Source organism: Caloenas nicobarica, chromosome 7, assembly GCF_036013445.1.
Source record: "Caloenas nicobarica isolate bCalNic1 chromosome 7, bCalNic1.hap1, whole genome shotgun sequence".
NCBI lineage: Eukaryota > Metazoa > Chordata > Aves > Columbiformes > Columbidae > Caloenas > Caloenas nicobarica.
The window spans coordinates 22671312-22698140 of NC_088251.1; the positions used below are offsets into that span (position 1 = coordinate 22671312).

Below are 26829 nucleotides of genomic sequence, written 5' to 3' on the forward strand. Positions count from 1 at the left end.
AGTTTGCTTCTCTGTTCCCATTAGCTTGAGTTTTAGAGAAATAATTTAGGAACAAGACATCAAGAACATTCGAAGTGCAGGAAAATGGTGACCTTGACTGCAGTCACTTCCGTATCTCTCAAAGTTAGCTGCAGTATAACTCTCTGTGGGCTCCTATTCCTCAAGAGATGAGAAGGAAACTAATAACCTAGGAGGCTTTTCTTTACTTCTTAGGGTGTGAATGTAGGAAGTAAGCCTTGGATATAGGTTTGCTTTGAAGGAGGAGAGGGGAAAGTCTAACAGCTGGTTTGCTATAGTTTAAACTTTAGCACCCTCTGTCGTCCTTTCTGAAAACAAGACTGTGTGTCTCTGATACTTCTGAAATTGAGAGTGCTTCAATCATGAAAATCTGGGCAGATTTTTGGCTGGGTATATTAGAATAAGAAATACTGTGTATATTGAAAGTTTTGTTTCATGCTTTCAGATTCTTCCAACTGCTCAACGCTTACTGGATGAGCTGTTATCTTCTCAGTCTACTGCCATCAACACAGTGTGTGGAGCCCCAGGTAACCTCGATATATCTTATTTCATTAGTGTCTGTCACAGGTAGGAAGTGGATATATTTCCATTGCTTTGAGTTTCTGAACCCGTCTGTTACCACGTAGCAGGGATTGCAGGTGGAGGTCAAGGAAAAGGGATAAGAACAGGCGCTTGCATGCATATATGGCACATCAATAGGCACTTGGATGACTCTATATGCAGAAGAAGGGAGCAGCAGGCAATGCATCTTTCTAACAAAAGATTTTTCTTTTAAAGTTGTTATTAATTATAGACTCTTGGAAATGCTGATTGGAGGAGACCTCCTACTTGGAACAGGGCTGTTTGCAGCACTAGAGTGGGTTAGCTGTGGCTCGGGTTAGCTTAGCCAAGTCTTGGTTACCAGTAACATTACAGAGTATTCCTGGTTTAGTGCTGTGTTACCCTTTTGGTCAAGAATTTTTCCCCAACTTTCAATATAAATATCCTTTTTTATCATGTTCTGCTACCAAGAAGAGTTTGTCTGTGTTGTGTTTGCGATTCCAAGTAGTTGTAGGCTGTTAATGAGCACCCCTCACCCTCTCCTTTTTAGATGAAATTAGCCCATGTTCCTCAATCTCAGCTCACAGGTCATGTGCTCTGTGCCCCCAGCTATCTTGATACCCACCCCACTATATCCTCTTGATTTCACAGTATCATTCCTGATCTGGGGGACCCAAAACTGGGTACAATATTCCAGTTTACTAGTGCCAGGTAGAGGGAGATAAAGTAATTTTCTTAAATCTGCCTGCTGTGCTTTTCTTAATATAACCCTGTTTGCAGGTTTGTTAGGGTTTGTTTTGTTTTGTGTTTTCAGTGACAACTTGCCATCAGTTTGTGTTCAGCTTGGCATCCACCATAATCACCAAACCCTATCAGCTACTTAGCCATTTGGTTTTCAGTCTGTACTGATGTGTGGGATTTTCTGTCCCAGCTACAGAAGTTTACATTTTTTGTCAATTTCTTGAGGTTTCTGTTAGAACAGTCCTTGAGTTACTCCTGGTCCCACTAGTAATAGTGCTGCCATTCAGCGTGCCAGCCGTGTCTCCCAGTTTAGTGTTGTCAGTGGGTAGGGTAATATTATGATGGCATTTTGAGGTAGTTCTGAAGAGTGAGTTCTGCAATGGGTGAAATACACTGGGTAGCACACTGCCTGGGTGCTCCCTATAATCCCTATGGTTGGGCACACAGAGGAAAATCTCTTTCTTCAAAGCCTGAAGACTGTGTATGTGTGGTTTTTTTGTCAAGATCCCACTGCTGGGCCCTCTGCATCAGATCAAAGCACGTGGTACTTAGATGAATCTACTCTGAGTGACAACATAAAGAAAACCCTTCATAAATTCTGTGGCCCCTCTCCTGTTGTTTTCAGGTAAGCTGTTTCCCATTGAAGGGAAAAATGGGATATTCATATAACCTGTAAGCTTGTTCACTGTATAGCCTGTAACCTTATGTGATACCATGGACTGAAGGATGCTTAGTTTTGTGGTTACTACTCTGGAGTGTATTTTTGCATAGCTTGTTCATGTTATTTCAGTAGAGTACATTATATTTGCGCAATATCGTCCTTGTGTGGTGCACTCGGTCTCATTATACATCCTCTCTTTTACTTTATGCATGTCTGTCCTATTTAAGGTGCAAATATGCTTCTGGATGTAGAATATGCTCAGGATTTTGTATGATTGTACTTGATTTCATTTTTTTCTCATCCGTGCTCTTCTGTTTTCACATCCCTAGTGATGTGAATTCAATGTATCTCTCTTCCACGGAGCCACCAGCTGCTGCTGAGTGGGCCTGTCTCCTGCGTCCCCTGCGAGGAAGAGAGCCTGAGGGCATCTGGAACCTGCTTTCCATTGTGCGGGAGATGTTTAAGAGACGGGATAGCAATGCAGCCCCTTTGCTGGAGATTCTGACTGACCAGTGTCTCAACTACGAGCAGGTACTCAAATCTCTTTGCTCTGAGGGGGGAAGTTCTGGGGAACCAGGCTGAACCAGTGACAGATGCCACATACCTGTGCAATCAAAGGCTGAATAATTTTTGTAACAGTCTGTATGCATTACGGGCATGTGCTTTTCCACACTAATATTATGTTTGCTCTTGTGCTGATTCAGTGATGTCCTGGCAACACTATATTCCCAAAATACCTCAACTCTTTCAACATGAATATATGGAGTCTGAACTCTTTTTTTTTTTTTTTTTTTTTTTAGCACGTTTGATTTGATTTCTGCCCAGTTAAGCATTTTGACAGACTAAAGATATAATTGGGTGGTAGAATCTCACACTCTTTGGTTATTTTTGTAGAAGATATCTTTTGATGGCCTTGAGTAATATTTTTTTAAATTTGTTTTTAATTAACATTAAGAAAAAGGTTTCCTTTCACAGTTCAGGACACTGGCATTGCTCTGTAACATAAAATAGAGTGCAAGTTTCTTTATTGCTCTATCATATCTATTTTTTTCAGGGTAAAATAAATTCTTAGTTTATCACATTTGTTCACTATTTTCCTCCAAGTGTGAAGGCCTCTAGTAAGAGAACCTCATGCCCGTGTTTTGTTCTATGGGCATGTGCCTTTTAACGAAAGTTTGAGACACCCTTAGTTCTCACACGCCGATACTGCTTTAATGCTCATAGTTATTTTGGAGTTAAAGGAAAACATGGTACCAGCTACAAATCCTATTTCCTTGTGGTTATGAGGTTAAGTGAGAGCAGGGGATGAGTTGATGGCCACAACGCAGCTCCACTGAACATTTTGTTCTGCAGATAACCGGCTGGTGGTACAGTGTGCGAACATCTGCATCACACAGCAGCGCTAGCGGGCACACGGGACGCAGCAACGGCCAGTCAGAAGTAGCTGCTCATGCTTGTGCAAGTATGTGTGATGAGATGGTGGTTCTTTGGAGGCTGGCTGTCCTTGACCCGACTATTAGTCCGCAGAGGTGAGCACCAGAATCAGATCGAGTCTCTCATTTATTTCTGTGACACTGAAGCACACTCAAGAGTTTCTTCCTGTAGATGTCTTGTGTTTGTATTGTTACCTCATCACCTGTTCAACCATTAGTCCTTCCAGACATATGCTATATAGGGTTCAAGAGCACTATAATTATTTTAAACTTTAATTGCTCCTGCTGCTCACTTTTAGTAACATCATGTAGTGCGAATAATTTGTTTTCTTGGAGTTCTCTTTTACATATGAGTGTAATTCTGCATTTCAGCGTCCCGGAGGAGGACATTTATTTGAATTATAACACTGGCTACCAATAAATTTAAATGCTTTCTAAATTTAACTATTCAGCAGTTTAATGGATTTCTGGTTAGCCCAGTCACTCACGGTTGTCTGTTTCAAGATGAACCATTTCTTACTTTCTGTGCTCTTGGGGAGTTTATTCTCTGCAGTGTATTGGTAAACAGTATCATTGGTGTGTGAATTTCAGTCAGGGTTTTCAATTGTCTGAGGAAAAATCATGAGGCTTCTGCAGATTTCTAAACCATATTGTGCCTTGGTAAATCACTGCCATCTTTATTTAGCACTAGTTAAATAGCAGTGGAGGTACTGACAGCTCGTGTTGAGATGCTGTGTTTGACATTGTAATAATTTGTCTTGTACATCTAGTCTACAAACTGTGGTATGTAAAATGTACTCAAATAGTTTGTGCTATGAGTGCCCAGGAAAAATTTTCAGAACAAATGAAAACATGATGGTATTTTCAACACAATTACATGTTAACAGGATTTGCTTTCTGTGAATTGTTGTGTAACATTAATAAAATGTCCTATCTATGTAAGGTACATCAGGGACACTAAAATGGATGCAGCTTGTCTTATACAGTTTACAGTATGAAGTAGTTAAATATAGGAGACAAGACAAATCAAAAACTGTAGGAAACTGGGAATGAGGCTTAAAATAAGCACATCAATTGGATCACATGGAAAACCGGTAAAAGGTTTTGGCTTTTGATAAAGTATGAAGTTGGGCTATGTGTGTTCACATTTGAGTCATTTGGCACAGTTCAAATTTGCTCAGATCTCCTACTTGAGCTCATGCATAATTGAAATGCTCCTGCTTGATTGCCTATTCTCTTGGCATTTTAATAGTCACCAAGAAGCTCCCTCTTCTACCAGTCCTTGCTATTCTTTGCAGTGAATCATAAGGCAACTTGCTACCTCATTCCTAATTCATGGCAGGCTCTCATCCTTATGTTACCTTTCCTAAGTAGTTTCCCATTCTTTTTCCTCACCTTGATTAAGCTCCACTAGTTTGCTTTCTTGTTAATTAATTTCTTTAATTAATTTCTTTAATTTCAAATAGAAGTGGTCCATTTTGTTTAGTCCTTTTTGTCCCGATACCCTTTGCACCTAAACTGGGTCATTCTGTTTGGATTTTATTTTCTTGTTCTTTTGCTTTTGATAGGAAATCTGAGAGGATTTAAGTGTTGGGCTTGTACCTCAGGTCTCTGGAATCTGTGGCAGAAGCAACATGGCAGTAAATTGAGACACTTGGTGCAATTTCTAGAAATGTGTTTTCCTCTTCTTGAATTAGATCACCCAAATGTTTAATCCGTTTAGATTATCTTCCTCATATGTTTAGGCCCTACGTGAGATTTGGAGCTGCGAAATGCAGAAAGGCTTTGTTCTTCCCATAGTAACAGGGGGCATGGGACTAACTGCTGTGTAATTTAAGTGTCTATAAACTGACCAGCTTATTTCTTTCTCAGAGATATATGAACATCAATTATTTTGTCTTGCTTGTTCTGTGTCTATGGCTTCCAATGGTTTAGTCTCCCAAGGACAGCCTGCTAACGCCTAAGTTAAATTGTTGGGCTGTAGATGGGCGTATCAGGGTAAAAGGGTGTTTGCCTGGGAGGTAGATTAGGTGGTCCTGTCTGGTATTGTGCTTCCCTGGTTAGGCTGTTTAGATTGTACTTGTGAACATCTTGACCAGAGTTGTTCACAAGGCTGTTTATGAAAGGTTCCAAGAGTAGTTCCCCATGGCACTCGCTGGTCTTGAATTGCTGAGGCTCACATCACTAATACCTCATTGGCAGTTAAGCAAACAGGACAGACAGTATTTCATTTTTAAACCTCCCTGTTTGTATCGTGCTTTCATGTTGGTACTGTTCACATTTTCTTTCTGTATTGTAGGCTTGTCTAGGACTTGGTTGTTATTATACGTACCTGTTTCCTTTTTTCAGCTTGTCTTCTCACTAATGCTGTGTACATTTAATTCAACAGATTTTTCTGACAAAAAGGAGGAGGCATTCTGTAGGTTAAGAGGTAGTTTGTCACAGGTGCATTTTGTGTCTGCTTTCTAACCTGTCCTCTTACTTCTTCTCTTAGGCGCAGGGACCTTTGCTCACAGCTCAGACAGTGGCAACTGAAAGTCATAGATAATGTTAAGAGGGGTCAGCACAAGAAGTCACTGGAGAAGCTCTTCCAGGGTTTCAAGCCAGCTGTGGAAGCCTGTTACTTCAACTGGGAGGAAGCTTATCCCATTCCTGGGATCACATATAGCAGCACTGACAAGAAGAACTCTTTCTGTTGGGTAAAGGCCATCCAGCAAAGGAGCTGCCGGTTACAATGTGCAGAAACTGCCTCTGAGGCTGGTAGAACCCCTGGACAGGAGCCTGGGGGACCATGTCTGCAACCTGGGGACAGGCTGCGTCCCTCCCCCCAGGAGCCTGCAGTTCGTCCGAAGGAACTTACTGGAAAGCGGAAAGTTGTCTCTGAAACGCCACAGAGGGTTCTGAGACGACTTTCAGCGGAAGGTGATAAAGCTGTGTATAAGACTGCAGTGGGCAAAGCAAAGTTACCAGTGAGCAAAGGCTTGACCAGTAAACACAGTGGGAAACGCCGCATGAGCAGTGAAGACAGCTCTCTGGAGCCGGACTTGGCAGAGATGAGTCTGGATGACAGCAGCTTGGCTCTGGGGGCAGAAGCCAGCAACACATTTAGTTTTACGGAAAGCCCACTGAGCAGGAGCTACAGGGATACCTTTGAGGAGGATGGTGGGGTGTACTTCTCTGAGGGACCGGAGCCCAGTGTCAGGAGCGGTTCCATGGGCAAGAAATCGCCCAAGGATCCTGTGGGGGAAATGGGTAGTGGTGATGACGACCTGCCTTCAGCAGATGAGAACAGCAGTGGTGTGGGCCTGAAGGCAGAAGAAGTGGGAGAGAATGGTGCAGCGGGGGGAGGAGATGATGGAGAAGAGGAAGACGATTACCAGGTATACTATCTAAATCCACAAGAGGTAGCCAAGGAAGATGATGACAAAGCTGAAGGAGGAAATGAAGATGAACAAGATATATTTGCTGGTATAAAGCCTCTGGAGCAGGAGAACCGGATGGAGGTGAGCTGAATCTAGTTCAGAACACTGTTTTACAGTTTTATGTATTGCATGCATCACAGTGTCATGGTTTAACCCCAGCCAGCAACTGAGCGCCACGCAGCTGCTTGCTCACCCCCAACTCTCAGTGGGATCGAGAGGAGAATGAAGAAAAAAAACCACAACAAAACAAACAACAAGCAACCCCAAACTCATGGGTACTTCCACTATTCTAAGTACATGGCTCTTTCCTTGGTGGGTTTGTGGGAGTGTGATAGAAGCAATTTGCTGAGCTTCCCCAAATTTATATTTCAGCCATTGTCGTCCATACCAGAGATGCTTTAACCACTTGGCTTGCTTGATTGCCTCAAATGTTTCACATTCACGGGCAACGTGTACAATAGTGTCCATTGGCCAAGTCCACCCCTCAGCCACGAGCCCATCTGTATGTTGCATCTCCTCCTTGATGGCCTGAGATATCATGGGCCCGCCGGCCTGTAACTAACTCACCCTTATGTTGCCTGTCCAGTTCCACCCGAGCCCCTCCAGTCTTAGCAACCTGATCCACCTCCTGGTTGTTTTGATGTTCTTCAGTGGCCCGACTCTTGGGTGCGTGGGCATCTATGTGACGTACTTTTACAACCAGCTTCCCGAGCTGGGCAGCAATATCTTGCTGCAATGGGGCAGCCCAGATGGGTTTGCCTCTGCGCTGCCAGTTGCTCTGGTTCCATTGCTGTAACAGCCCCCAACAGGGATTTTGCCACTACCCGTGAGTCAGTGCAGAGATAGAACACTGGCTACTTTTCTTGGTCCACAATGTCTAAAGCCGGCTGGATGGTTTTCACTTCTGCAACTCACTATGAATCTGGAAAGCCAGAGGCAACATAAATAGACTGTGTCACGTTCCTGTAATAAAATAAGTTTAGAGCTTGCACCTATATGACCAAGCAGCTGAAATGGAGGTGCATGGAAGTAGTTACAGTCAGTTGGTTTGGGTTTTAGGGACTTTTTGAGTTAATTCGCTAATCTCTTGTAGCACTTGGAGGGAGGATGAGACTAAATCATGGAAGAAAAGGCTTTTTAGGGGAGAACTTGAAGGGATGGTGGTGGAGGTCCAGGCAAGGAGGGCTCAGAGAACACTTGCTGCTGAAGTTAATTGTGAATTGTGTTTGCAGAGTCTTTGAGACAAGTGGTTTGAGTAGGCTAGCTCCAGCCTGGAGGAGTGTGGTTTGAATATGACCATCTGTTCTTTCTTGCAGATCCTCTTTGCCTGTGCAGAGGCCTTGTACGCACATGGATATGGTAGTGAAGCATGCCGCTTAACTGTTGAGCTGGCCAGGGACCTACTGGCCAACCCACCAGATCTAAAAGTGGAGCAGCCACCAACTAAGGTAGAGAGCGAGCTGGTCTAGTTTGGGGCTAGAGGGTAAGTTAGAAGGAATATAAGGCATGGATACAACAGCATTCCCAGGCATTTCTCATTAGCTGTGATTTAAGGCCGCACAATGATGCTTCTCTGGATGTCATTGCTGTGCATGAATAAAAGGGAGAAAGTAAATAAGAGGCCATTAAGCAGGACTTGGAGTCTTCAGAAACTTGAGTTTAGTTAAAAGCCTCTTCACTTTTGCTTGTGTTTCAGAGAGAAGCTTAGTGGGTTTTTTTTTCTGTTAAAAGCTGCAGCTTATTTAGGAATCTATTTTAAATCTGGTTGAACAAAACACTCTATTTTATTTAACATCAACTTCAAAGGAAGTTTTGTTTAAGAGATACCCGCTACTGGGTGCGATGGGTTTATACAGCAACCACAAGAAGTCTTGATTTTTGTGCAGCTCTGTGCAGGTGACCTGCCTGTTTCTTGCGATTCTCTCGAAAACCTTAGTCTCCTATTTCATAATGTGCACCACTTGAAATGTTAGAAGTTCTGCTGTTTCAGAATAGAGTCTTGGAGAGGAAAGAAATAAGAATGAACTTCTGGAAAAACACTTGTAGTGGCACTAAGCAGTGTTTGTTGTATGAAAGGGTTCCCTTGGAAGCGACAGGCATGCAACATCGGATGCACAGCATCAGTCCAATAGTGGACATATGTCTTAGCAACAGGCCACCTCTTCCATTGTGTTGTGCCAGGGTGAGATAGGGGAAGGAATGATGTTCATCAGTAACCACTGGGATTTGTGATTCCTTAGCAAAGGGAATAAAATTTAAATGTGTTTTATTCTTTCTCCTATCTACTGATTATTGCAAAGAGTAGGAGGACAAGCATAGAGTCATTTAGGGTGTTTAGGAAAGTGTCTTGTGACACATTCCTCTTCAAACAGGGCAAAAAGAACAAGGTATCAACCAGCAAACAGACGTGGATGGCAACCAACACCTTGTCTAAAGCTGCTTTCCTGCTGACTGTGCTGAGTGAGCGGCTGGAGTACCACAACCTGGCCTTCCGAATAGGAATGTTTGCTCTGGAGCTGCAGAGACCACCAGCCTCTACAAAGGCTCTGGAGGTAAGAAACATCTTAAACAACATTGTGATACTTCAATGCTTTTGTTTGTGTGGTTCCCATTTCAGGGTTCCCATTTCAACTCCTGAAGTTTGGTTAGGTTTTTATGTGTTTCCTTAAAATACATAGCAGTGGGATTAAATGGTTTTTGTGCACATCACATTAGCACACATTGATCTACCAGCAAAATTATTAGAAATATCATTTCATATGGCACTACTTTCATTGATAGGAAGCTCAGACCTCTTGTGCCAACAGACCTTTGATTTCACATGAAGGCTTGAAAATATTTCAATGATTACAAAATCTTTTATAAATATATTATTTCTGTTAGAACAGTTAGCTTCTTGTCTTAAATATGTTTCCAGTTTGCTTGGCTAATCTGGGGAAGATAAAGCCATTTGTAAATGTAATTGTCCATATTTGCATTGGTGAAATAATATGAAACTTATTCCTTAGGGTGAATTGGTGCAATTGTTAGATGTTTGGAAATTGTTGCTCTTGCTAATACCTCATTCTTTGGCAAGTGAATGTGTGCACTGTGCAGGCATATTATTTTGGATACTGCTTGATTACTATTTGGCTTCCTGTTTAGAAGAGTGTCCAGTTAAGACCTTGTCTGTGTGATTTGTAGCCACGTTGCTTTTCACTGCAGGATTGTGCAGTCCCTGGAGGTGTGTGTTGTTGTTAGGTATCCACCAACTACACGTGTTACGCTGATTATCTGTACTTACGGTCTGATTAGAAGATTGTGAGATCGGCAATCACCAGCTGCCTAGGAGAAAACAACCACTTTCACGTGTTTAGAATGGAGAGGATGCAGGAATGGCAAGAGTAGTGAAATGTAATGGTCTTCGTCTTGGGGACACACATGCCGCCACCCTGTGACCATTCTTCTGCTAGTCAGTCCCTGTTGTCTCAAATATTACTTAACATAGCATTTTTTTTTTCCCTACAATTAAGAGCAATCACCTTTTCCGCTGACTTATACAGTCAAATGCTTATCTTGATGTTCTTATTAAAGCCGATGCATATTTTTTTTTCTGTACGCAGCTCAGGAGTGATAATTAGAGTAAAAAAGAATTGTGTATAAGTGTGAGGCAAGACTTGTATTAGATTTGAAAATCTGTGTTCAGTGTGAAGAGAATGGTAAAGATGGCTAGCATGCTAAGGGTTACTATAATTTAATGATCCAATAAAAACTATTGCTGTACTTTAGCATATGTGTAGAGAAAAATGGTCCATTGCCCTCAGGCCTGTGCTGAGGAGAGCTGCTTCTGTTTCCTTGTGGATACTACCAGGTGAAGCTGGCCTATCAGGAGTCTGAGATTGTAGCCCTCCTGAAGAAGATTCCCTTGGGCACTAATGAGATGAACACTATTCGAGGAAGAGCTGAAGAACTGCGAGAAGGGACGTTATGTGATTACCGTCCAGTCCTGCCTCTGATGTTGGCTAGCTTTATATTTGATGTCCTGTGCACTCCAGGTACTGCCTGCATTGGCTCGAGTGTGTGAAGGGCATGTTCTGAGATTCCAGGTCTTGAGGGGTTTTTCAAAGAAAAACTGTCTGCTGTATAAGAACAACCTAATCTTGATTGTTCACACACTGTTGTTTGCTCTTCCCTCTGTGTTGCTTTAGAGATACTTTGTGCCCCGATGGAATTGTCTCTCCTGTTTACATTTGAAAACAACTGGGAACTTACCACATTTCAGCACTCTGTGTGTGTTTGTAAAATAGTTATAAAATACTGACTTTTCTACTCTTATGCTGGATATATCCAGACAAAGCTAATAACAAATATAGTATTTAAAAAAGAACATAACCTGGGATTAGAAGACTGACTTGGCAATATACCTTCCTTGTTTGAAGTCTTCTGAGTTTGGAGAGAGAAAGGGGAAAAAAACCCAAGACAGTGCTGTGGTCTTGAAACTGGTACAAGGCTAGGAGTAGGACCACAGGAAGCTCTGCAAATTCAGAAAGCTCTCAGAAATTGCTTTTGCCTTTAGGTCCTAGTTTTGAAAGCTGAGTACTAATTCTCTTGTCTTCTTTCAGTGGTTTCTCCAACAGGCTCTAGACCCCCAAGCCGTAATTGGAATAATGAAATGCCTGGAGATGAAGAGCTTGGTTTTGAGGCAGCTGTTGCTGCTCTTGGTAAGAATCTTTTACAAGAAAAGTACTTCTTCATCCATATTCTTCATCTTGCCTTATTTTGGATGGTGAGAGCTAGTAGTTCATTCCAGTTTGGTGCAGAAATGAAAGTGTTTGCAAAGTTTGTCAGAACCAGACACAGAAGGATTCTGCATGCCAGGGCTGAGGTGCCTTTGCAAAACTGTGAAAAATGGAAGGGGAATATGGGACAGGAACTGAATGTTAAATTACTAACATGAGTTTTAGCTTTCTTCGTGCTCTTTTATCACGGAAGATGTATTGCTTGGATTTTAATGGAGATGGACAGTTTCAGAGAACAAAACGCAATCATTTCAGAGGACATTAGACAACAATAATGAAAGACTAACAGAAGTACTCTCAAGCATTATCATATAATTCAGCATCTTAGCATATTATTGGATTCTTGCCTCATTAATCATCTTCAGCAACAAAGCAGTGATTATATCTTTTATGTTGACAATACTGTATGCCTGTTTTAAAGCAGTATGCAAAAAGGAATAGAACAGATTAAACAAGGCCTGTCCTCTGTTTCCTCATCTCTGAAAGGAGGAAGATGAGTTCTTTATGGTGTGGGAATTCTGACTTGTAGCATCTGCAGTTTCTTTCAAGATGGAGTTGTAGGCTTGCCCGGACTCTTTTCCCTCTGGTTATTCTGACAGTTGTAGCAAGCTTAGTATTCTGGGGACAGACAGCAGCTCCTGTTTATTCATGACGTATTTCTGAAGTTAACAGAAAAATAAGGGAAAAAAATCTTTTGCCTGTGACAGAGAAGTGAATAAAATAGTCTGAGGTATAGATAGTGCTCAAGATGTGGTGTAGTCCCATGGGCTCACTTGTCTCTTCCTCCCCTCTTTTCTGGCCTGCAGGCATGAAAACAACTGTCAGTGAAGCAGAACATCCTCTGTTGTGCGAAGGCACCCGAAGGGAGAAAGGGGATCTGGCTCTAGCCCTGATGATTACTTACAAGGATGATCAGTCTAAACTGAAGAAGGTGAGTTTCCTTTTAAAAAGGGAGAGGGAAATGCAGAGCAAATCATGATTTGATGGTTTTGCCAGTGAGCGTAAGTTGCTTTGTCACGTACTGGTGATTTACAAGCGATGTTGCAGTGTTTATATTCTTCTACTGATGCAAGATCTGATTGCTCAGTGTGCCTGGCCCTGGAAGAGGCACTCTTTCCGTAGGTTTCTTAAAGTCCAGTTGGGAAACGTGTTCTCACTGATTTTAATGCTTTTGCTTACCTGCTAAACCAGGTCCTTTGTCCCAGGGGTTTTCAGTGTGCACTGTGTGTGTGGTCTGGGGATTGTTCTGTTTTGCTGCAGGGATGTTGGCTTGCAGAACAGTATATCTAGCAAAGCTTTTGTTTCTAATCTTTCACTTCTTTGTTATACTAGTTTAGTCCACCTATGCCTTAATTTCCTATGCAAGACAGATAGTAAAGCTCTGCTCCCCACCCCAAAGGGGAAAAAAAAGAAAACTGAATATTTAGGAAGGGTTTTATTAATATTTTATATTCAGAAGCGCTTCTACCCAGCAAGAATATTATTAGTGTCTTTCCATCTCCTAAAGTAGAAGCACTTTTGCTATAATCTTCTATAGGGAATAACAGGGACACTCTTGGTATCCATCGTCTGCAAATAAGTGCTGTGTCACACTTGTGTTCATTTTGTGTGGAAAATGAACAGTAGAAATGGACAAACCCGTGAAATGTGGTCGTGCATTGTTCCCTAATTGATTAATAAATAAGGATAAGAAAGTGTTATGGTAGGCTGGTAGAAGGCAATTTCTCTAGTGTCTGAAAGTCTCAAAAAAATAATGGTATGCTAGGATTTTTTGGATGGTGTGCAAAGATTTGCTGGTGATTTAAACAAGAACACTAAGGACTGGCAGAACTAAATATAGAGTCCTCTATTCTGTCCTTGATGTACCAGAATTACTTCTGTATTGTGAGTTTTGGGTATTTTCCAAGTAAAGCCAGTGGCTTTTGGAAGTGAAAATGGGGATATTACTGAGTACAAATGAATCCTTGCTGCTTCTGTACTGCAGGCCACACAGCTCTCAGCTGTGCGTTGCTGGTCTTCAGTGCAAGAAGATGATGCCTGCTTTCTAGAGAATAAACATTTTTCTTTTTTCTCTAACCAAATGGAATTTATTGTCTGCCAGGAAGCTGGTTTGGTACTTTCCCTCTATGTCCTAGTGTAATGTAATGCCTCTTGTTTTTTTTTTTCTTCTTCCTTTTTTTTTTTCTTTTCTTTTCCTGTTGCTCTTAAAGATTTTAGACAAACTCCTAGACAGAGAGAGTCAAACTCACAAACCACAGACCCTGAGTTCTTTCTACTCATCCAGCAAGCCTACAGTAGCAAATCAAAAATCTCCTTCCAAACACGCTGCCCAGTCCGCGGCAGCGATCCAGCAGCTTCCAGGGACTTCTGTCACTCAGCAAGCTGCTGTAAGCACTGCAGTCCAGAGCAGTCCTGAGAACTTTGTGGAGAAGAGTGCACAGGGTAAGAGATGCTTTGTAAGGACTATGCTGAAACTCTTCTTTAATCAGTGCAAAACTGTAACTCTACGTTTTTGTCTCTTTTGGGAAGCAGGCAGAGTGATTTATATTACCATCTGGCTGCTTGGTGGTTACTAGAATGTCATTCCCCTGTTACCTCTTTGGCTGTATCCATTTTAGTACATGTTGTTGCATAGAAATGCAAGCTAATTTTCAGGTTTTCCTATCTTAGCCAGTTGTATTACCATTTAACATAAAACTACCATGACTCCATCTTTTAGGTTGGTATCACAGGGGGGCAGTATTTCAAAAAGTTATACAGTGAGTCAGGTACCTTCGTGCAACACAAATAACTAAGATTGCTGAAGGGCATTGGAGATAAACGTGGTTTTCTTCAAGCTGTGCCTCCACTTTGACGGCAATCACAGCAGCATTTGGTGGAAAGCAGATGTTCTCTTAACTCTTCCCAAAGAGATCAATACTAGCTGAGGATGACTGCAGTAAGGATAGGGTACCTGGAGCATTTTTATTCTAAATTTTTTCTGTAGTTGCAGCAAATTTTCCAAATCTTGAGTTAAGATTAAATGTTCTTGGCCTGGTGTTGGATAATATGCTTGATCCTGAAAGAAAACTGAGATAATCCTGTTCATAAATACCACTCATTTTATAAAAATCCTGCATCTTTTGACGTTTAAATCTTTTAAATGGGCACATCTGGTTTTAGAGCTACAGAAACAAATCATGATGTTTACCATGTCACTGTCCTGTTTGTGCAGAGAGCTCTCAGAGGTCCCCCTGTGAGCCAGCTGCAGAGTCCACTGTCTTGAAGCAAGAGGGAAAAGTCCCCAGTCGCCTGGCCCTTGGAAGCCGAGGTGGATACAACGGGAGATGCTGGGGTTCGCCTGTCAGGCAGAAGAAGAAACACACAGGTAGGAACTGGCTCGTTCATACAGTGTCTAGGCAGCCCGCTGGAGTTCAGGCAATTGCCTTGCCCTTTCATTCCCCTTGTCAGCCCTTCCTGTACTACTGAAGCAGTTGATTGTCTCTGAGGTGTCTGGCATGGAGAAATAGGTTTTGCCCCACAGATTTCCTTCCCCCTTCTGTATGGCAAGTTACCACACATTTCTCACAGCAGATATGTTCTGTGTGTGATGGATTAGATATCTGGAGCTGAATGATTGCTGGACTCTTGGAGTAGAGCACTGTGCTCCTGGGTCCAGAAACAAATAAAGAGGAGCTCCTGCCTTTCTACATTTCTCTTGGGAAGGGCGTAAGTTAGAGGCTGAGGATGTGAAGAAACTTTGTGTAAGTTGTGCAGTGTATACCAGAAGGGTTTTCTTTATATCCATACAATCTGTGGAACTTTGTGTGTATATTCGCTTCTTATTGTTAGAGTCTGCCACAAGGCTTGGCAGATGGAGTGAGGGAGTGGGATGGTGTGAAGGGAGAGGTACGTTGTTCTTGGACTCTTCTGTTTTTTAATACGAGAACTGCAAAATGACACTGATGTCTGTGGCCAAATGGACTAATTTAATCTCTCTTAATTTGCAAAGTTGAATGCCTGGCAGCTGTGAGGCTGACTGTCACTGACATGACTGTAGGTGATGTGGGTAGGAGTTTACCCACCCACATGACAGTTACCAGCCCTGGTGACGTTACTGTGTTGGTTCTGGTGTTGTAGGCATGGCTAGTATTGACAGCAGCGCTCCTGAAACCACCTCTGACAGTTCTCCAACGCTCAGTCGGCGTCCACTACGTGGAGGATGGGCAACAACATCCTGGGGCAGAGGACAGGACAGTGACAGCATCAGCAGTTCTTCAAGTGATTCGCTGGGATCTTCCTCTTCCAGTGGCAGCAGAAGAGCCAGTGGGGGAGCCCGTGCAAAGACTGTGGAAGTTGGCAGGTAACGAATGATACCAATGCAGAGGCAACCTCTAGGCCTGGTGTCAGGGAACTACCATGTGTGTATCAAGAAGTACTTCCTTGGGACCGTTTGTTTTGTTTTCTCTGGACCGTGAAGAAAGGAACTCTGCACCCCAGCTAGTGAACCTCAAATACTTGTTGCTGTCTGAAAGGTTCCTCTGTCTCTTTCCTCTAGGTATAAAGGGAGGCGGCTGGAGAGCCATGCTCCTCATGTCCCAAACCAGCCCTCGGAGGCAGCTGCTCACTTCTACTTTGAATTGGCCAAGACAGTCCTTATCAAAGCAGGTGGAAATAGCAGCACCTCCATCTTCACCCACCCTTCCTCCAGTGGTGGGCACCAGGGACCACACCGCAACCTTCATCTCTGCGCCTTCGAGATTGGGCTGTATGCACTAGGGCTGCACAACTTTGTCTCTCCCAACTGGCTCTCTCGAACTTACTCCTCCCATGTGTCTTGGATCACAGGTTACAGCAAAACTTTATTGGGAAGCTTACTTTTGGGCAGGAAGGAGAGGGAGGGAGGTCACTTTATGCCCAAAAATGGTGATGCTGATCTGCTGTGGTATCCACGTAAGCTTGCTGGCACAGCTGGTAGTACAAACTGAGAACCAGTGATTTACATGATGGTGCTTGTTTTGGCCTGAAAAGTTCCTGTGACCTGTTTCTTCTTGTTTGTACTGCAACATCCTTCAGTCCTCAGAACTGTAGACCACTACTCACACAGAGACTAGTCTTAGCTTTTCCTTTGAGGGTCTGCTGAACGCTTTTCTTCTGTTTGCACCCAGGCCTACTAGCTGCTTTCTATCCACATGGCTTCTAGAGCCTGAAAAGCACACCCTTGGAAATTCGCGTTTTCCTGGTGTGATGGAAATAGAGCAACAGTCCAGACTGATTTGTGGGTACTAAAATCAGCTATAGCAAGTTCCTATCACTATCTCAAATATATCTTTAGCTTAACTTTAACATCACTCGCTGCTTGCTTAATGACAAGTCTGTCATTTGCCTGTCCTTTGTTTTGGGAGGAAGAGACTAAATATGACTTAAAGCCTAAGGGGAACAGCTGGGCTCTGTTGCCACTCCTGAAGGAAGTGGGGAGTGCATCTCCTGTTGGGGGAAAGCTGACTGGAACTGCACTGGGCATACAGTGGTGTGAGAGTCTTCTCTTTTACTCTTAGGGCAGGCCATGGAGATTGGTAGCGCAGCCTTGAACATCTTGGTGGAGTGTTGGGATGGACATCTGACTCCCCCAGAGGTGGCATCATTGGCAGACAGAGCTTCACGGGCCAGAGACTCCAACATGGTGCGGGCAGCTGCTGAACTGGCACTCAGCTGCCTGCCCCATGCTCATGCCCTGAACCCAAATGAGATCCAGAGGGCTCTGGTGCAGTGTAAGGAACAGGTGAGCATCACACGGGAGCTGGCTAGTGCAAGCTGATTTCCAGCATCAAGGAAGTGCTGTTACTTGTGGGATTGGCTTCTCTGCTACTGGACAGTCTTAACCCCAGTCTTGTGGATTTCTCATCTCATGAATAACTGGTTATTCTGCTGCATAGTTACGATCTGTCTGCTCCCCATAGTGTCAGTCATTTTCAAATGCCTTATACTTTTCTCCTGTTGTAGTTTTGCCTTCTTATATTTCTGGTTTTGTGTTCTTCACTTCTGCTTTTCTTTCCACCTTCTAGGACAATCTGATGCTGGAAAAGGCCTGTATGGCAGTAGAAGAGGCAGCCAAAGGAGGCGGCGTGTACCCAGAAGTCCTCTTTGAAGTAGCTCACCAGTGGTACTGGCTTTACGAACAAACTGTTGGTGGGACCCCAGCCCAGAGAGAAGGTGCCACTGGTTGCAGTGCCAGTGGCGCACGGGCTGCCTCGGAAGCAGTGCGTGGGTTGACAGACAACCGGGTGACCTCTGAGCCAACCACTGTAACAGTGGCAGCTGCGGTGACCGCGGCAGCAACAGTCATGCCGGTGATCTCCGTGGGGTCAACCATGTACCAGCAGCATACGATGGCAGGGCCGGCGATGGCACATACACACACGCAGGGCCTCCACCCCTACACCACCCTTCAGACTCACATCCCCTGTAACCCCCAGTATATTGGACACACCATCCAGCACATGCCACGCCCAGCTGTCTTCCCGGTGCCTGGCTCAGCGTACCCCCAGGTGAGTTTTGCCTGTCTCTTGTTCATTTACGGTGATCTTGTGTGGCTGCTTGCAGAGGGAGTACCTCTGACGGGAGGGCCTGTGTGGCTCAGACCTGCTGCAGCTCGAGATCTTGTTTCTGCTCTCACTTACTTGCTGATTTGTGCTGGTTACTTTGGTTCCCCAGCTCAGCTTTTGCATTGCAAGTAGGCTTCTGTGGGTGCATTTAAAGTCTCAAGAGAATATAAAGTATAATACATCAGTAGTTTTAAACTTTTATTGCTCTATAGTTTCTCAGAAGGCACTGGACAGAGAGCTTGTCTTCTTGAGAACTTGCAGGCTGAATAGAGACTACAGAGGGAAATCAAAGTTTATTTTAACCTCTGCATATTTTTGAAAGTTGTTGGAGTATGTTTCTACAGACTGATTAGATTTAAAAGGAGGAGGAGCAAGAACATGTAATGGTCATGTGGTGCAATGTAATTTCTGTGCTGATTCTTCCTGTGCTTCCTTCTCCCTGTCAGATTGGACTTCAAATGCTCTGGGGTTTGTGTGGAGACATCGTGTTTTGGACTATTTCTAAAAGGTCAGACGAAGTAGACATGACTGTTATTTGTTTTCTGTTTTAGGGTGTCCATCCAGCATTCATAGGAGCGCAGTACCCATATTCGGTAACAACACCGTCATTGGCAGCTACAGCAGTGTCATTCCCCGGTGTGCCGGTCCCATCCATGACGCAGATTGCAGTGCATCCCTATCACAGTGAGACAGGACTGTCACTGTCTTCCAATGTAGCGAGTAAGTGTTACAGCCCTGGGCTGTGCACAGCACAGGTTTATTTACTGTGCTCCTAGCTGCACCCCACTCAAGTCCTGCCCCTCATTGACCACAGGTGGTCAGTTCTTGCACTGAGAAATTCTGACCAAATCTACCCCAGCTTAAAGATGTGCATGCTCGGGGTAGTGGACCATAATAGGACCTGATTCAGCTAGTGGAGCTTTAATTTCTGTTTAGCTAAATTTCCAATATGATATTATTTTGGGGTCTCAGACTAAAGTGCGTTTGGAGCCCTCCTGTCCTTTTTGACTTCTAACTTATTAGAGCTTTATTTCTCCTCCCCTTAGGGCAAGATGAGCATAGATGATCTTGAGCAGGCTCTTGTGGTTCTTTTGGGTCCAATGAATAGGGAGTGCAAGAAGCAGGCAGACTTCTGCTGTAGTAGCACTAACAGGTGTCTTTCCTGCCCTAAGGGATTGGAGGCAGCCTGTACCCAAAATGTGGGACTTCTGTAGAGAGGACAGATGTTTTGGCAGGATCATGTCAATGGCAATCTGAATTGATTGCTCACGTGTTGTGTTGAGGCTGGAGTGCTCTGGTGCAGACCCATCAAATAATGTACAGCACTGGAACAGCAGACATTGCCTGAGTTGTGGTTGTGCCCTCATTGCCACGGAGTTTTGCACCAGTGGGTCATGGCTGACCCAGGCTGTTACCTCTCACTGGAGAGGCTGTAGTGTTTGCCTGTTTGTCCATTTGCTTATCAGTTCTTTGCAAGTCACCAGGTGCTGGAAGGACTGGTACATGGGAAAAAACTTAAGAGCTGTTTTGGCCTCCTTCATATCCAGATTATCAGGAGAATCTTTTCAGTTATTTTTATCTTGCATTTTGATGCCTAAAAGCCACAGCAAAAGCAATTAGAATAGTCCCGAAGGCCTCAGGATCTGAAGAGCGTCACTTGCTGACAACCTTAGTCCTGGGCTGATGCTGTGATTCTTAATCATGAGAAACCATTTCTGTATTCCTCCAAAGAGTTATGAATCTTCCAGAACTGCTAACTCATCCTACAGCACTTAAAATAATGAAAGGAAAAAACAACTCCACCCTTTCCAGTTGCCATTGTTTATGGCTTGCATAAACTTCTGGTTTCAGTTCTTAAAATACTGTTTCACTGTTCCTGGAGTACATAGTTTTGTGATGACACTTGACCTGTGGCAACAATTCAGCTCATTCTTATGGGTTATTCTTCTTGGCCAGACTGCAAACGCAGCATGGATTTTGCCCCACTCTGTGGGTGGTTTGGCACTGTGTGTCTGCTTGGTTGAGGAAGTCAGACAGATCTGTCCTGAGAGGTGCGTTGTTCTCAGGTATACAACTATTCACTAGTAAACATGGAAAAAAAATGCTGGAGGTGGCAGGGGAAGAGGAGAAATTGGAACTTGGAGCATGGTGCAAGGTGGTGTAGAAGCACCACAGAGAAACTGTGACATAAGGGTAACAATGTGTGCACACCTAATGGCATCTCTGCTCTGCAGGTCTCAAGCAAACCTTGCTTTTTCCTCTCCATGCCTTTCTTGAGAGGGAAAGTTAGATAAACCTGAGTGTCTTGTCAGGATATAGGTGGTACAATGCAATGGATTTTCCTGTGATTTCCCTTGATTTTACCCACACTAGTTAAAGTGTCTAAAAGTGACAGAGCTGCTGAAGTTTCCGTGCTGTTTTCACTGCTGGTATGCGCTGCCGGTGTGTGCGATGGCTGTTCTTTCCGAGGCTGGATTGGAGGCAAGCCTCCAGTAACGTTCTTCCTGCATGGTAGCTGGATGGAGTCATAGCTGTCTTACAGCAGAAGTGGAGGAACCTTGGTGTTGGAATTGATCTTTGAGTGATTTAATACTGTTCCTGCTCAATGATTTTCCTCAGCAGTTTCTCTATTAGGTGTAGACATGCACATGCTTATTTCCTTGCGCCAAAAATCAGAACCAGACATGTCTTTTAATAATAGCAAAGACATTTGAGTCAACACATGTATTTACATGTAAAGCATGGATGACGTGCATGTTCATAGTGTACTGCAAAAGAGATGAACAACCATATAACTGACCTCCTTCAGGACCTGCTTGCAAACAAGAGATATTCCTAGCCCATTGTATTTCAGTTGTAAGTCTGTGGTTTTTGGTTGGATATATTGTTCTGTTTAGGGGAACAGAACACTATATTGGCAGGGGCAGTCAGATGAGGGAGATAATGGCCCAGTAAACCTTCTTTTTAGGCTGATGGTGGGTCCTAATGCTGCTGTTTTGCTCTCTTCAGTAGGAAGTGTCCATGCAGGATCAACGTTCCCAGCGATTCAGGGGGCTTCCTTGACAAGTCTGTCCTCACAGCCCAACTCCCTTGTTACAGGGGGTTTTCCTGCCGAGGATGAGCAGCACAGTCAGCCTGTGAGCCCCCAGGGTCTGCACTACCTGCACTCTGCATACCGAGTTGGTAAGGACGGCCAAATGGGTTTCTATGGCCCCCTTGAGAGGGATTCAGGGCAGGGCTGCAGGTTTTCACTGTCGTTTGGCAATTTGCTACTGCACTTGTTGGGGGTGATGGCATCTTAGCTACATGGGGAACACCAGTTCATGATTATATGTGGAGGCTAAAAATAGCGACAAAGCAATAGAAGGTTGAACAGTTGCTATAGAGAGCCATCAGAATAGAACAGAAACCCAGGGGATTAGATCTGGGAAGAGCCTTGCCTTTCAGCTGGTGTATGCAAAGGAGTCTGGATAGGACTCTGAGGATGTGGTTGTGCAAGTTCTGACTATGTGAAAAAATCAAGTTCAGCTCCTGCTGCTCACAGATGGTGAAGGCACACCTCTAGTTTTGTAATACCAGCTGAGTCTTCAGAGGCACAGAGGGATGTGCCCTGTGCCTCTTCAGGTAGGTTGTTGAAGACTCACATGGAGGGATCTTACATTTTGCGGAGAGTGGGTGTGTAATTAGCATTCCTTTCCCAGCCACACTGTCTATGAGGAAATGGAGTCTCTGAACTGCTGTTGGCACAAGGATATCAGTCTTGGGGCTGGTGACTGAGCTTAGATTGCAGTGAGCTACTTGTGCATAGTTGTGGTCCAACCCAGTGGATATGTGGGGCGGGAACAGGGAGCCTCTAAGATAAGCAAAGCCAGCACAGGGCAACAAAGGAAGAGAAACAGCAACAAAATGGAATGAAGGCCATCTGGAAGTTGCTTGAGTTTTTTTATTGAAAGCTATAGAAAAAAGTAGTTGTTAGGCAGAAAGGGGTGCAGATGTCATTGGAGACATCACAGTAGTAAGTGGTAAGCTGTGAAAGGCATTTAACAGTCTGAGTAAGAGAGAATGGTCAGGGGGAAGAGGGCTTGGAAGATCAAGACATGAAGTGCCTGTTGGTATTTTAATACTTTTTAAATGGGGTGATTTGCATGGAGAACTGTAGTGGAATTAGTGAAATGTTTGCACATTGGCAGTACTGCAGCTCAGTTTTGGCCTGTTGTCTTGCAGCTGAGTAGATTGATACGGGCAGCTTCTCTGCTGCAAAATTTGGAGCGATTGCGTTGCTTTCAGGACACCTCTTGTAGTGCAGCCTTTGGGACTATCTGTTTGACCCTGCTGTAGATGCTAGGGGAGTGTCGCTTTGCAGCTCTAATGAGGTGTGATGGCTGTGCAGAGTCTCCAATCTAGGGCAGCAGATCCAGAAGTTCTTGCAGATACTTCCTGTGGTGACAGGCTCCAAGATGGGCCTTTTGTTTCCTTCTGGATTCTTTGCAGGCAGAGAATTTTCTGCTGATGAAGGGCAGGCCCGTTGGGTTGTGTTGCAGTGGGTGAAGTGCTAGACTAAGTCTTACTGGGCAGAAGTGCTGCTTGACTCTGGCTGCCCCTTTCTCACAGGGATGCTGGCTCTGGAGATGCTTGGCCGAAGAGCTCACAACGACCATCCCAACAACTTCTCCCGCAGCCCACCTTACACGGAGGATGTAAAATGGCTCCTTGGGTTAGCTGCGAAGTTAGGTAAGGCCCAGAGCAGTACTTCAGCAGAAATCCACTTTCTGGGATTTGGACCATGGTGAGAAAAAGCTCTCCAAAGAGAGTGACTTTAGAGATTGGGTGAGCCCAATATCTGATCCTGTTTCTGAGAATGTTTCAGAAGATCCCTGCTGCTCTTTCATCCAGGCAGTTGTCCCATTTCTGGGTTCTGTAAGCATGCTGTTGAGTTTTGAGGCACTGGATGAAGTGTGTGGGGTTGGACAGGGCTCAGAGCTTATATCTCTTCCACTCTATAACAGCAACTTTTTCTTCTCCCTTTCCACTATCTTGTAGGTATTCCTCTTTCTTATATATATTTACACCTTCTGCCAAGACCTTTCGTAGCAATAGGTGCTCAAACCACCAGTTATTTGGGATTTTTTTTGTTTTTACTTCCACTTCACTCTTGTATCTTTTTTGTCGGTTCTTTTTTTAAAATTCTATCATCAGCAGTAAGAGCATAAACCCCAGCTTCTACAAACAGCCTGCCAAGTGACATGGCTTCTCCTGCTGCTGCTGGGGAAGCTCCACTGTAGGCAGCAGTGGGGAAGCTTGGCTGTCCCTGCAGGCTCCATAAGGCCCAAGTGCTGGAGCATCTAGATGCTCCCTAGATGGGGAGGCAAGAAACAGTGGGAGGAGATGCAGTGTGTCCTTGCCTCTATAGTTACCTCGCACAGCAGTTTTCTTTCAGTTTTCCCTAATGGGCGTATCAGAATGATCTCTTGTCCCCATGAGTTTGCTAGACTGTCTCCTCCAAGCCGATGGAAGGATACATTTCAGTGAGAAGAAGGTGCTCCAAATCCAGGTTCTTGCTGTGAAGTACCTGATTTATTGTGTTTCTCTGACCTTAACACTGTTGTTCTGACTTCTTCCTGTGCAGGTGTAAACTATGTGCATCAGTTTTGTGTTGGTGCAGCCAAGGGGGTGCTGAGCCCTTTTGTGCTTCAGGAGATCATCATGGAAGCTTTACAGAGGCTCAACCCTGCCCATGTGCACAACCACCTGCGTACCCCAGCCTTCCACCAGCTGGTGCAGAGGTGCCAACAGGCCTACATGCAGGTAATGTGTGTCCTGTCTTCCTGCCTGCCAAAGCTGCCGGGCCGTTGCCTGCCTTGCAGGCGCTGCCTGTGTGCGTGTGCAGAGGGAAGGGGCCCTGGGTGCCGGTGGCTGAACTGGTCCGTTGCTGGATGTGTCTTTCTCCCACAGCAGGGACTAGCGTAGGCATTGCTCGCCTATATGGTGGCTGCATACAAAGGACCTCATTGTGCGGCTTTTTCCAAGGCCTCTCACCTCCTGTGCCCACCACGAATGATGGGTGGTTCTGTGTTCCCTGTCCACTTTCTTCCTCTTTCCAAATGCTGCCTGTACCTTTTGACTTCTGTACTTTTTCTTTGCTGTATTTTCAGGCCCCCTGTCCACCTCTTTCCCTATTCTGTCTTTTTTTTGTTTCCTTGTTTGTAGCCTGTCTTCCCCTTGTCATGAAGCCCTGGCATGGCTGTCTGGTATGCCAGTGCTGGCACTAATAGTGGAAGTGGCTTGGTCAGCTACCAGTACGGATGAGATATCTCAGGATTTTTTGAAAACAGGACAAGCGTGTTTCAGTGAGCCAGCTGGAATACCAGAGCTGCCTGTTCCTTAAAAGAGTGTAAACAGGACACCTCACATGTACCTACTTCTCTTGATTAAATGACCAGAAGGGTGATTCTGTAGACATACTGTCCAGGTTGCTTGATGTTTTGGAGAAGTGACAGGTTCTTTACTTGAGCTCTTTTTCTGAACTACATTGGGAAATAGATTTCTTAAAAGCTAGATGTCCAGTTTTGGGGCCTTAGTTAAGAAGCTGATAAAAGTGAAAGTGTCAAGCCTAGAGATATTTTGTCCCAGCTTAGGGTAAGCCTTACTCCTTCCATACCCCTTAGCAAAGGAGATGTCCAGTGAGTGTGCTGGGTCCCCATGTATAACCTGCAGAATGAATGGTGTGAGGGTTAGATGCTGGAGTGGTAGAGCATTAGCTGGCCCTTCTGCGCTGCACTGTGGCCCAAGTTGGTCGTCATGAAGGAGAGAACACTTGCTGATCCTGTGTGGTGCATTTTGGTGCTCTGAGGGGACACTTGCCCTGGCTGTGTTAGCATGTAAAATACAACACTGTTGATTTTTGGGCTACCTTGGGAGCTCTGAGTGTCACCAGCATGAGGGTGGTGAGCAAATACCTTAAGGCTCTTTCCCTGTTCCTATCCAGTACATCCATCATCGGCTGATCCATCTCACTCCAGCTGACTACGACGACTTTGTGAACGCCATCCGCAGCGCCAGAAGCGCCTTCTGCCTGACTCCCATGGGCATGATGCAGTTTAACGATATTCTCCAGAACCTAAAGCGCAGCAAGCAGACGAAGGAGCTGTGGCAAAGAGTCTCTCTGGAAATGACCACCTTCTCGCCGTGACAGCTGGCGGAGCTCCACGGACACAAAACCCTTTGCCCCGCGTAGTTGTAGTTCCATTTACACCATCCTTCCTTCTGGTGTCTTTTTTACTTTAGTTTTAACTTGTTGGAAACCACTGATCTGATGTATTTATACCATGACATTCCTCTCCAGCACTGTTGCGTGTTGGCGCTCTGCTTTGCTCGCTCTTCTTCCTCCTTCCCAGTGGGCTGCAGGCTTTGGAAGCATCAGGAAACAAGAAGGAAGTTGAGCTGGCTGCCCTGTGGTGTAGTCACCACTTTTTCCCTGAGCCCCTGGAGGCTGTTCTGCGAGCAGTTTGCAGTGTGATTACACACGTGTGAGAGGGATGGGGGATTCTGTCTTAAATATTTATTTTGGCATTTATAAATATGTAAACTTTTTTTTTTTGTATGGGCTTCTCTTACTCCACACATCTCCTGTTGGGAGAGGCTGGGACTGCTGTGCACAGCCAGTGCTCCCTCCATTCCTTTCAGCACCTCCTGCTGAGAGAAGCTGAGGCTGGAGCAGCAGGGCCAGGGCCATCTCTGTGGCTTCCTGCAGCGGCTGCCGGGGCCAGAGCTGGGGCAGTCAGAGGCCCTGACATGCTTGGGCTCTTTCTCAGGAGTGTCCCTCACTGGGCACTGCTGGCTCATAGGATGTTTTGATCCCGGTCGTTCCGAGTTGTACAATCGTGTTTCTTTTGGGTGGGGTATTACTCTCCTGTAATCAGTTTCTTATCCCTTGTCTTGTCTCGTTTCCTGATTAAATGCTCGTTTTCTTAGACTGACTCTCTTCTCTCTGCTATGATGTTGACAGTCTCGTGGAGCTGGCCAGCTGTGTGTCAGTGGGAGCTCCTGTGAGCCTGGTGGATAGCTGTCCTGCCTCGGGGAACAGCAGTGCAGCACAAGGCAGGTGGCCGGAGGTTTTACACAGGCTGTGAGCCAGAATTTCCTTGCCTGGCACTGCTCTGAGAATGACGTGCCTCTGCAGAGGCTGAGGTATGTGCGGACTGGGTTGTTGGTGGGTGTCAGAGGAGTTGGTGGTAAGCCTGGGATGTTCTGCCTGCACTTGTGCCAGCCACCAGGTTCCTCTTCTGGACTTGACACCACTGAAATCACGTGGTAACGCAGAGCTTTGTATTTCTGAAGTATCATGCAAAACAGTACCAGCTCACCCTTGATGCGATTGGTAAAGAAGCCAGTGGTCTGCGCCCATGCCTTTAGAGATATGTTTGCTGGACTATGCAAGATACCCAACAGGGACAGCATTGCAGAAAATTAGTTTTAGAAAGCTTTTGTTCTTACGCCAAGGAAATTTAACAGGCTACTGCTACTTGTAAGCATTACGAGCACATAAATTTCAGGGCTTTTAAAACTGGAAGACAGATGATTGGTGGATGTTAAGAATTCAGTTTCTCAGTAGTAATGTATTTTGCTTCTTACTTAGGTTTAGCCAATAGCAAT

The 26829-nt window shown here is 44.7% G+C and overlaps 1 protein-coding gene across 4 annotated transcripts in view; it reads left to right on the plus strand.

Moving 5' to 3' along the window:
* Positions 1–26149, plus strand: part of ZSWIM8 (zinc finger SWIM-type containing 8) — a 62136-nt gene extending 35987 nt beyond the window's left edge. For 2 of the 4 annotated variants that reach the window (XM_065639182.1, XM_065639183.1), the window contains exons 6-26: positions 464–545; positions 1804–1924; positions 2290–2491; positions 3314–3489; positions 5888–6896; positions 8132–8263; positions 9188–9367; positions 10666–10849; positions 11417–11515; positions 12400–12524; positions 13804–14035; positions 14808–14960; positions 15713–15935; positions 16131–16420; positions 17131–17354; positions 17638–18120; positions 18729–18897; positions 21187–21360; positions 22789–22908; positions 23804–23982; positions 25163–26149. In XM_065639182.1, the coding sequence (XP_065495254.1) occupies positions 464–545; positions 1804–1924; positions 2290–2491; positions 3314–3489; positions 5888–6896; positions 8132–8263; positions 9188–9367; positions 10666–10849; positions 11417–11515; positions 12400–12524; positions 13804–14035; positions 14808–14960; positions 15713–15935; positions 16131–16420; positions 17131–17354; positions 17638–18120; positions 18729–18897; positions 21187–21360; positions 22789–22908; positions 23804–23982; positions 25163–25366 (4761 nt within the window). In that variant the 3' untranslated portion in view covers positions 25367–26149. The remainder of the gene's footprint in view (positions 1–463; positions 546–1803; positions 1925–2289; positions 2492–3313; positions 3490–5887; positions 6897–8131; positions 8264–9187; positions 9368–10665; positions 10850–11416; positions 11516–12399; positions 12525–13803; positions 14036–14807; positions 14961–15712; positions 15936–16130; positions 16421–17130; positions 17355–17637; positions 18121–18728; positions 18898–21186; positions 21361–22788; positions 22909–23803; positions 23983–25162) is intronic. The other 2 variants (XM_065639184.1, XM_065639185.1) reach the window with 2 other exon arrangements.
* The last annotated feature ends 680 nt before the right edge of the window (positions 26150–26829 follow it).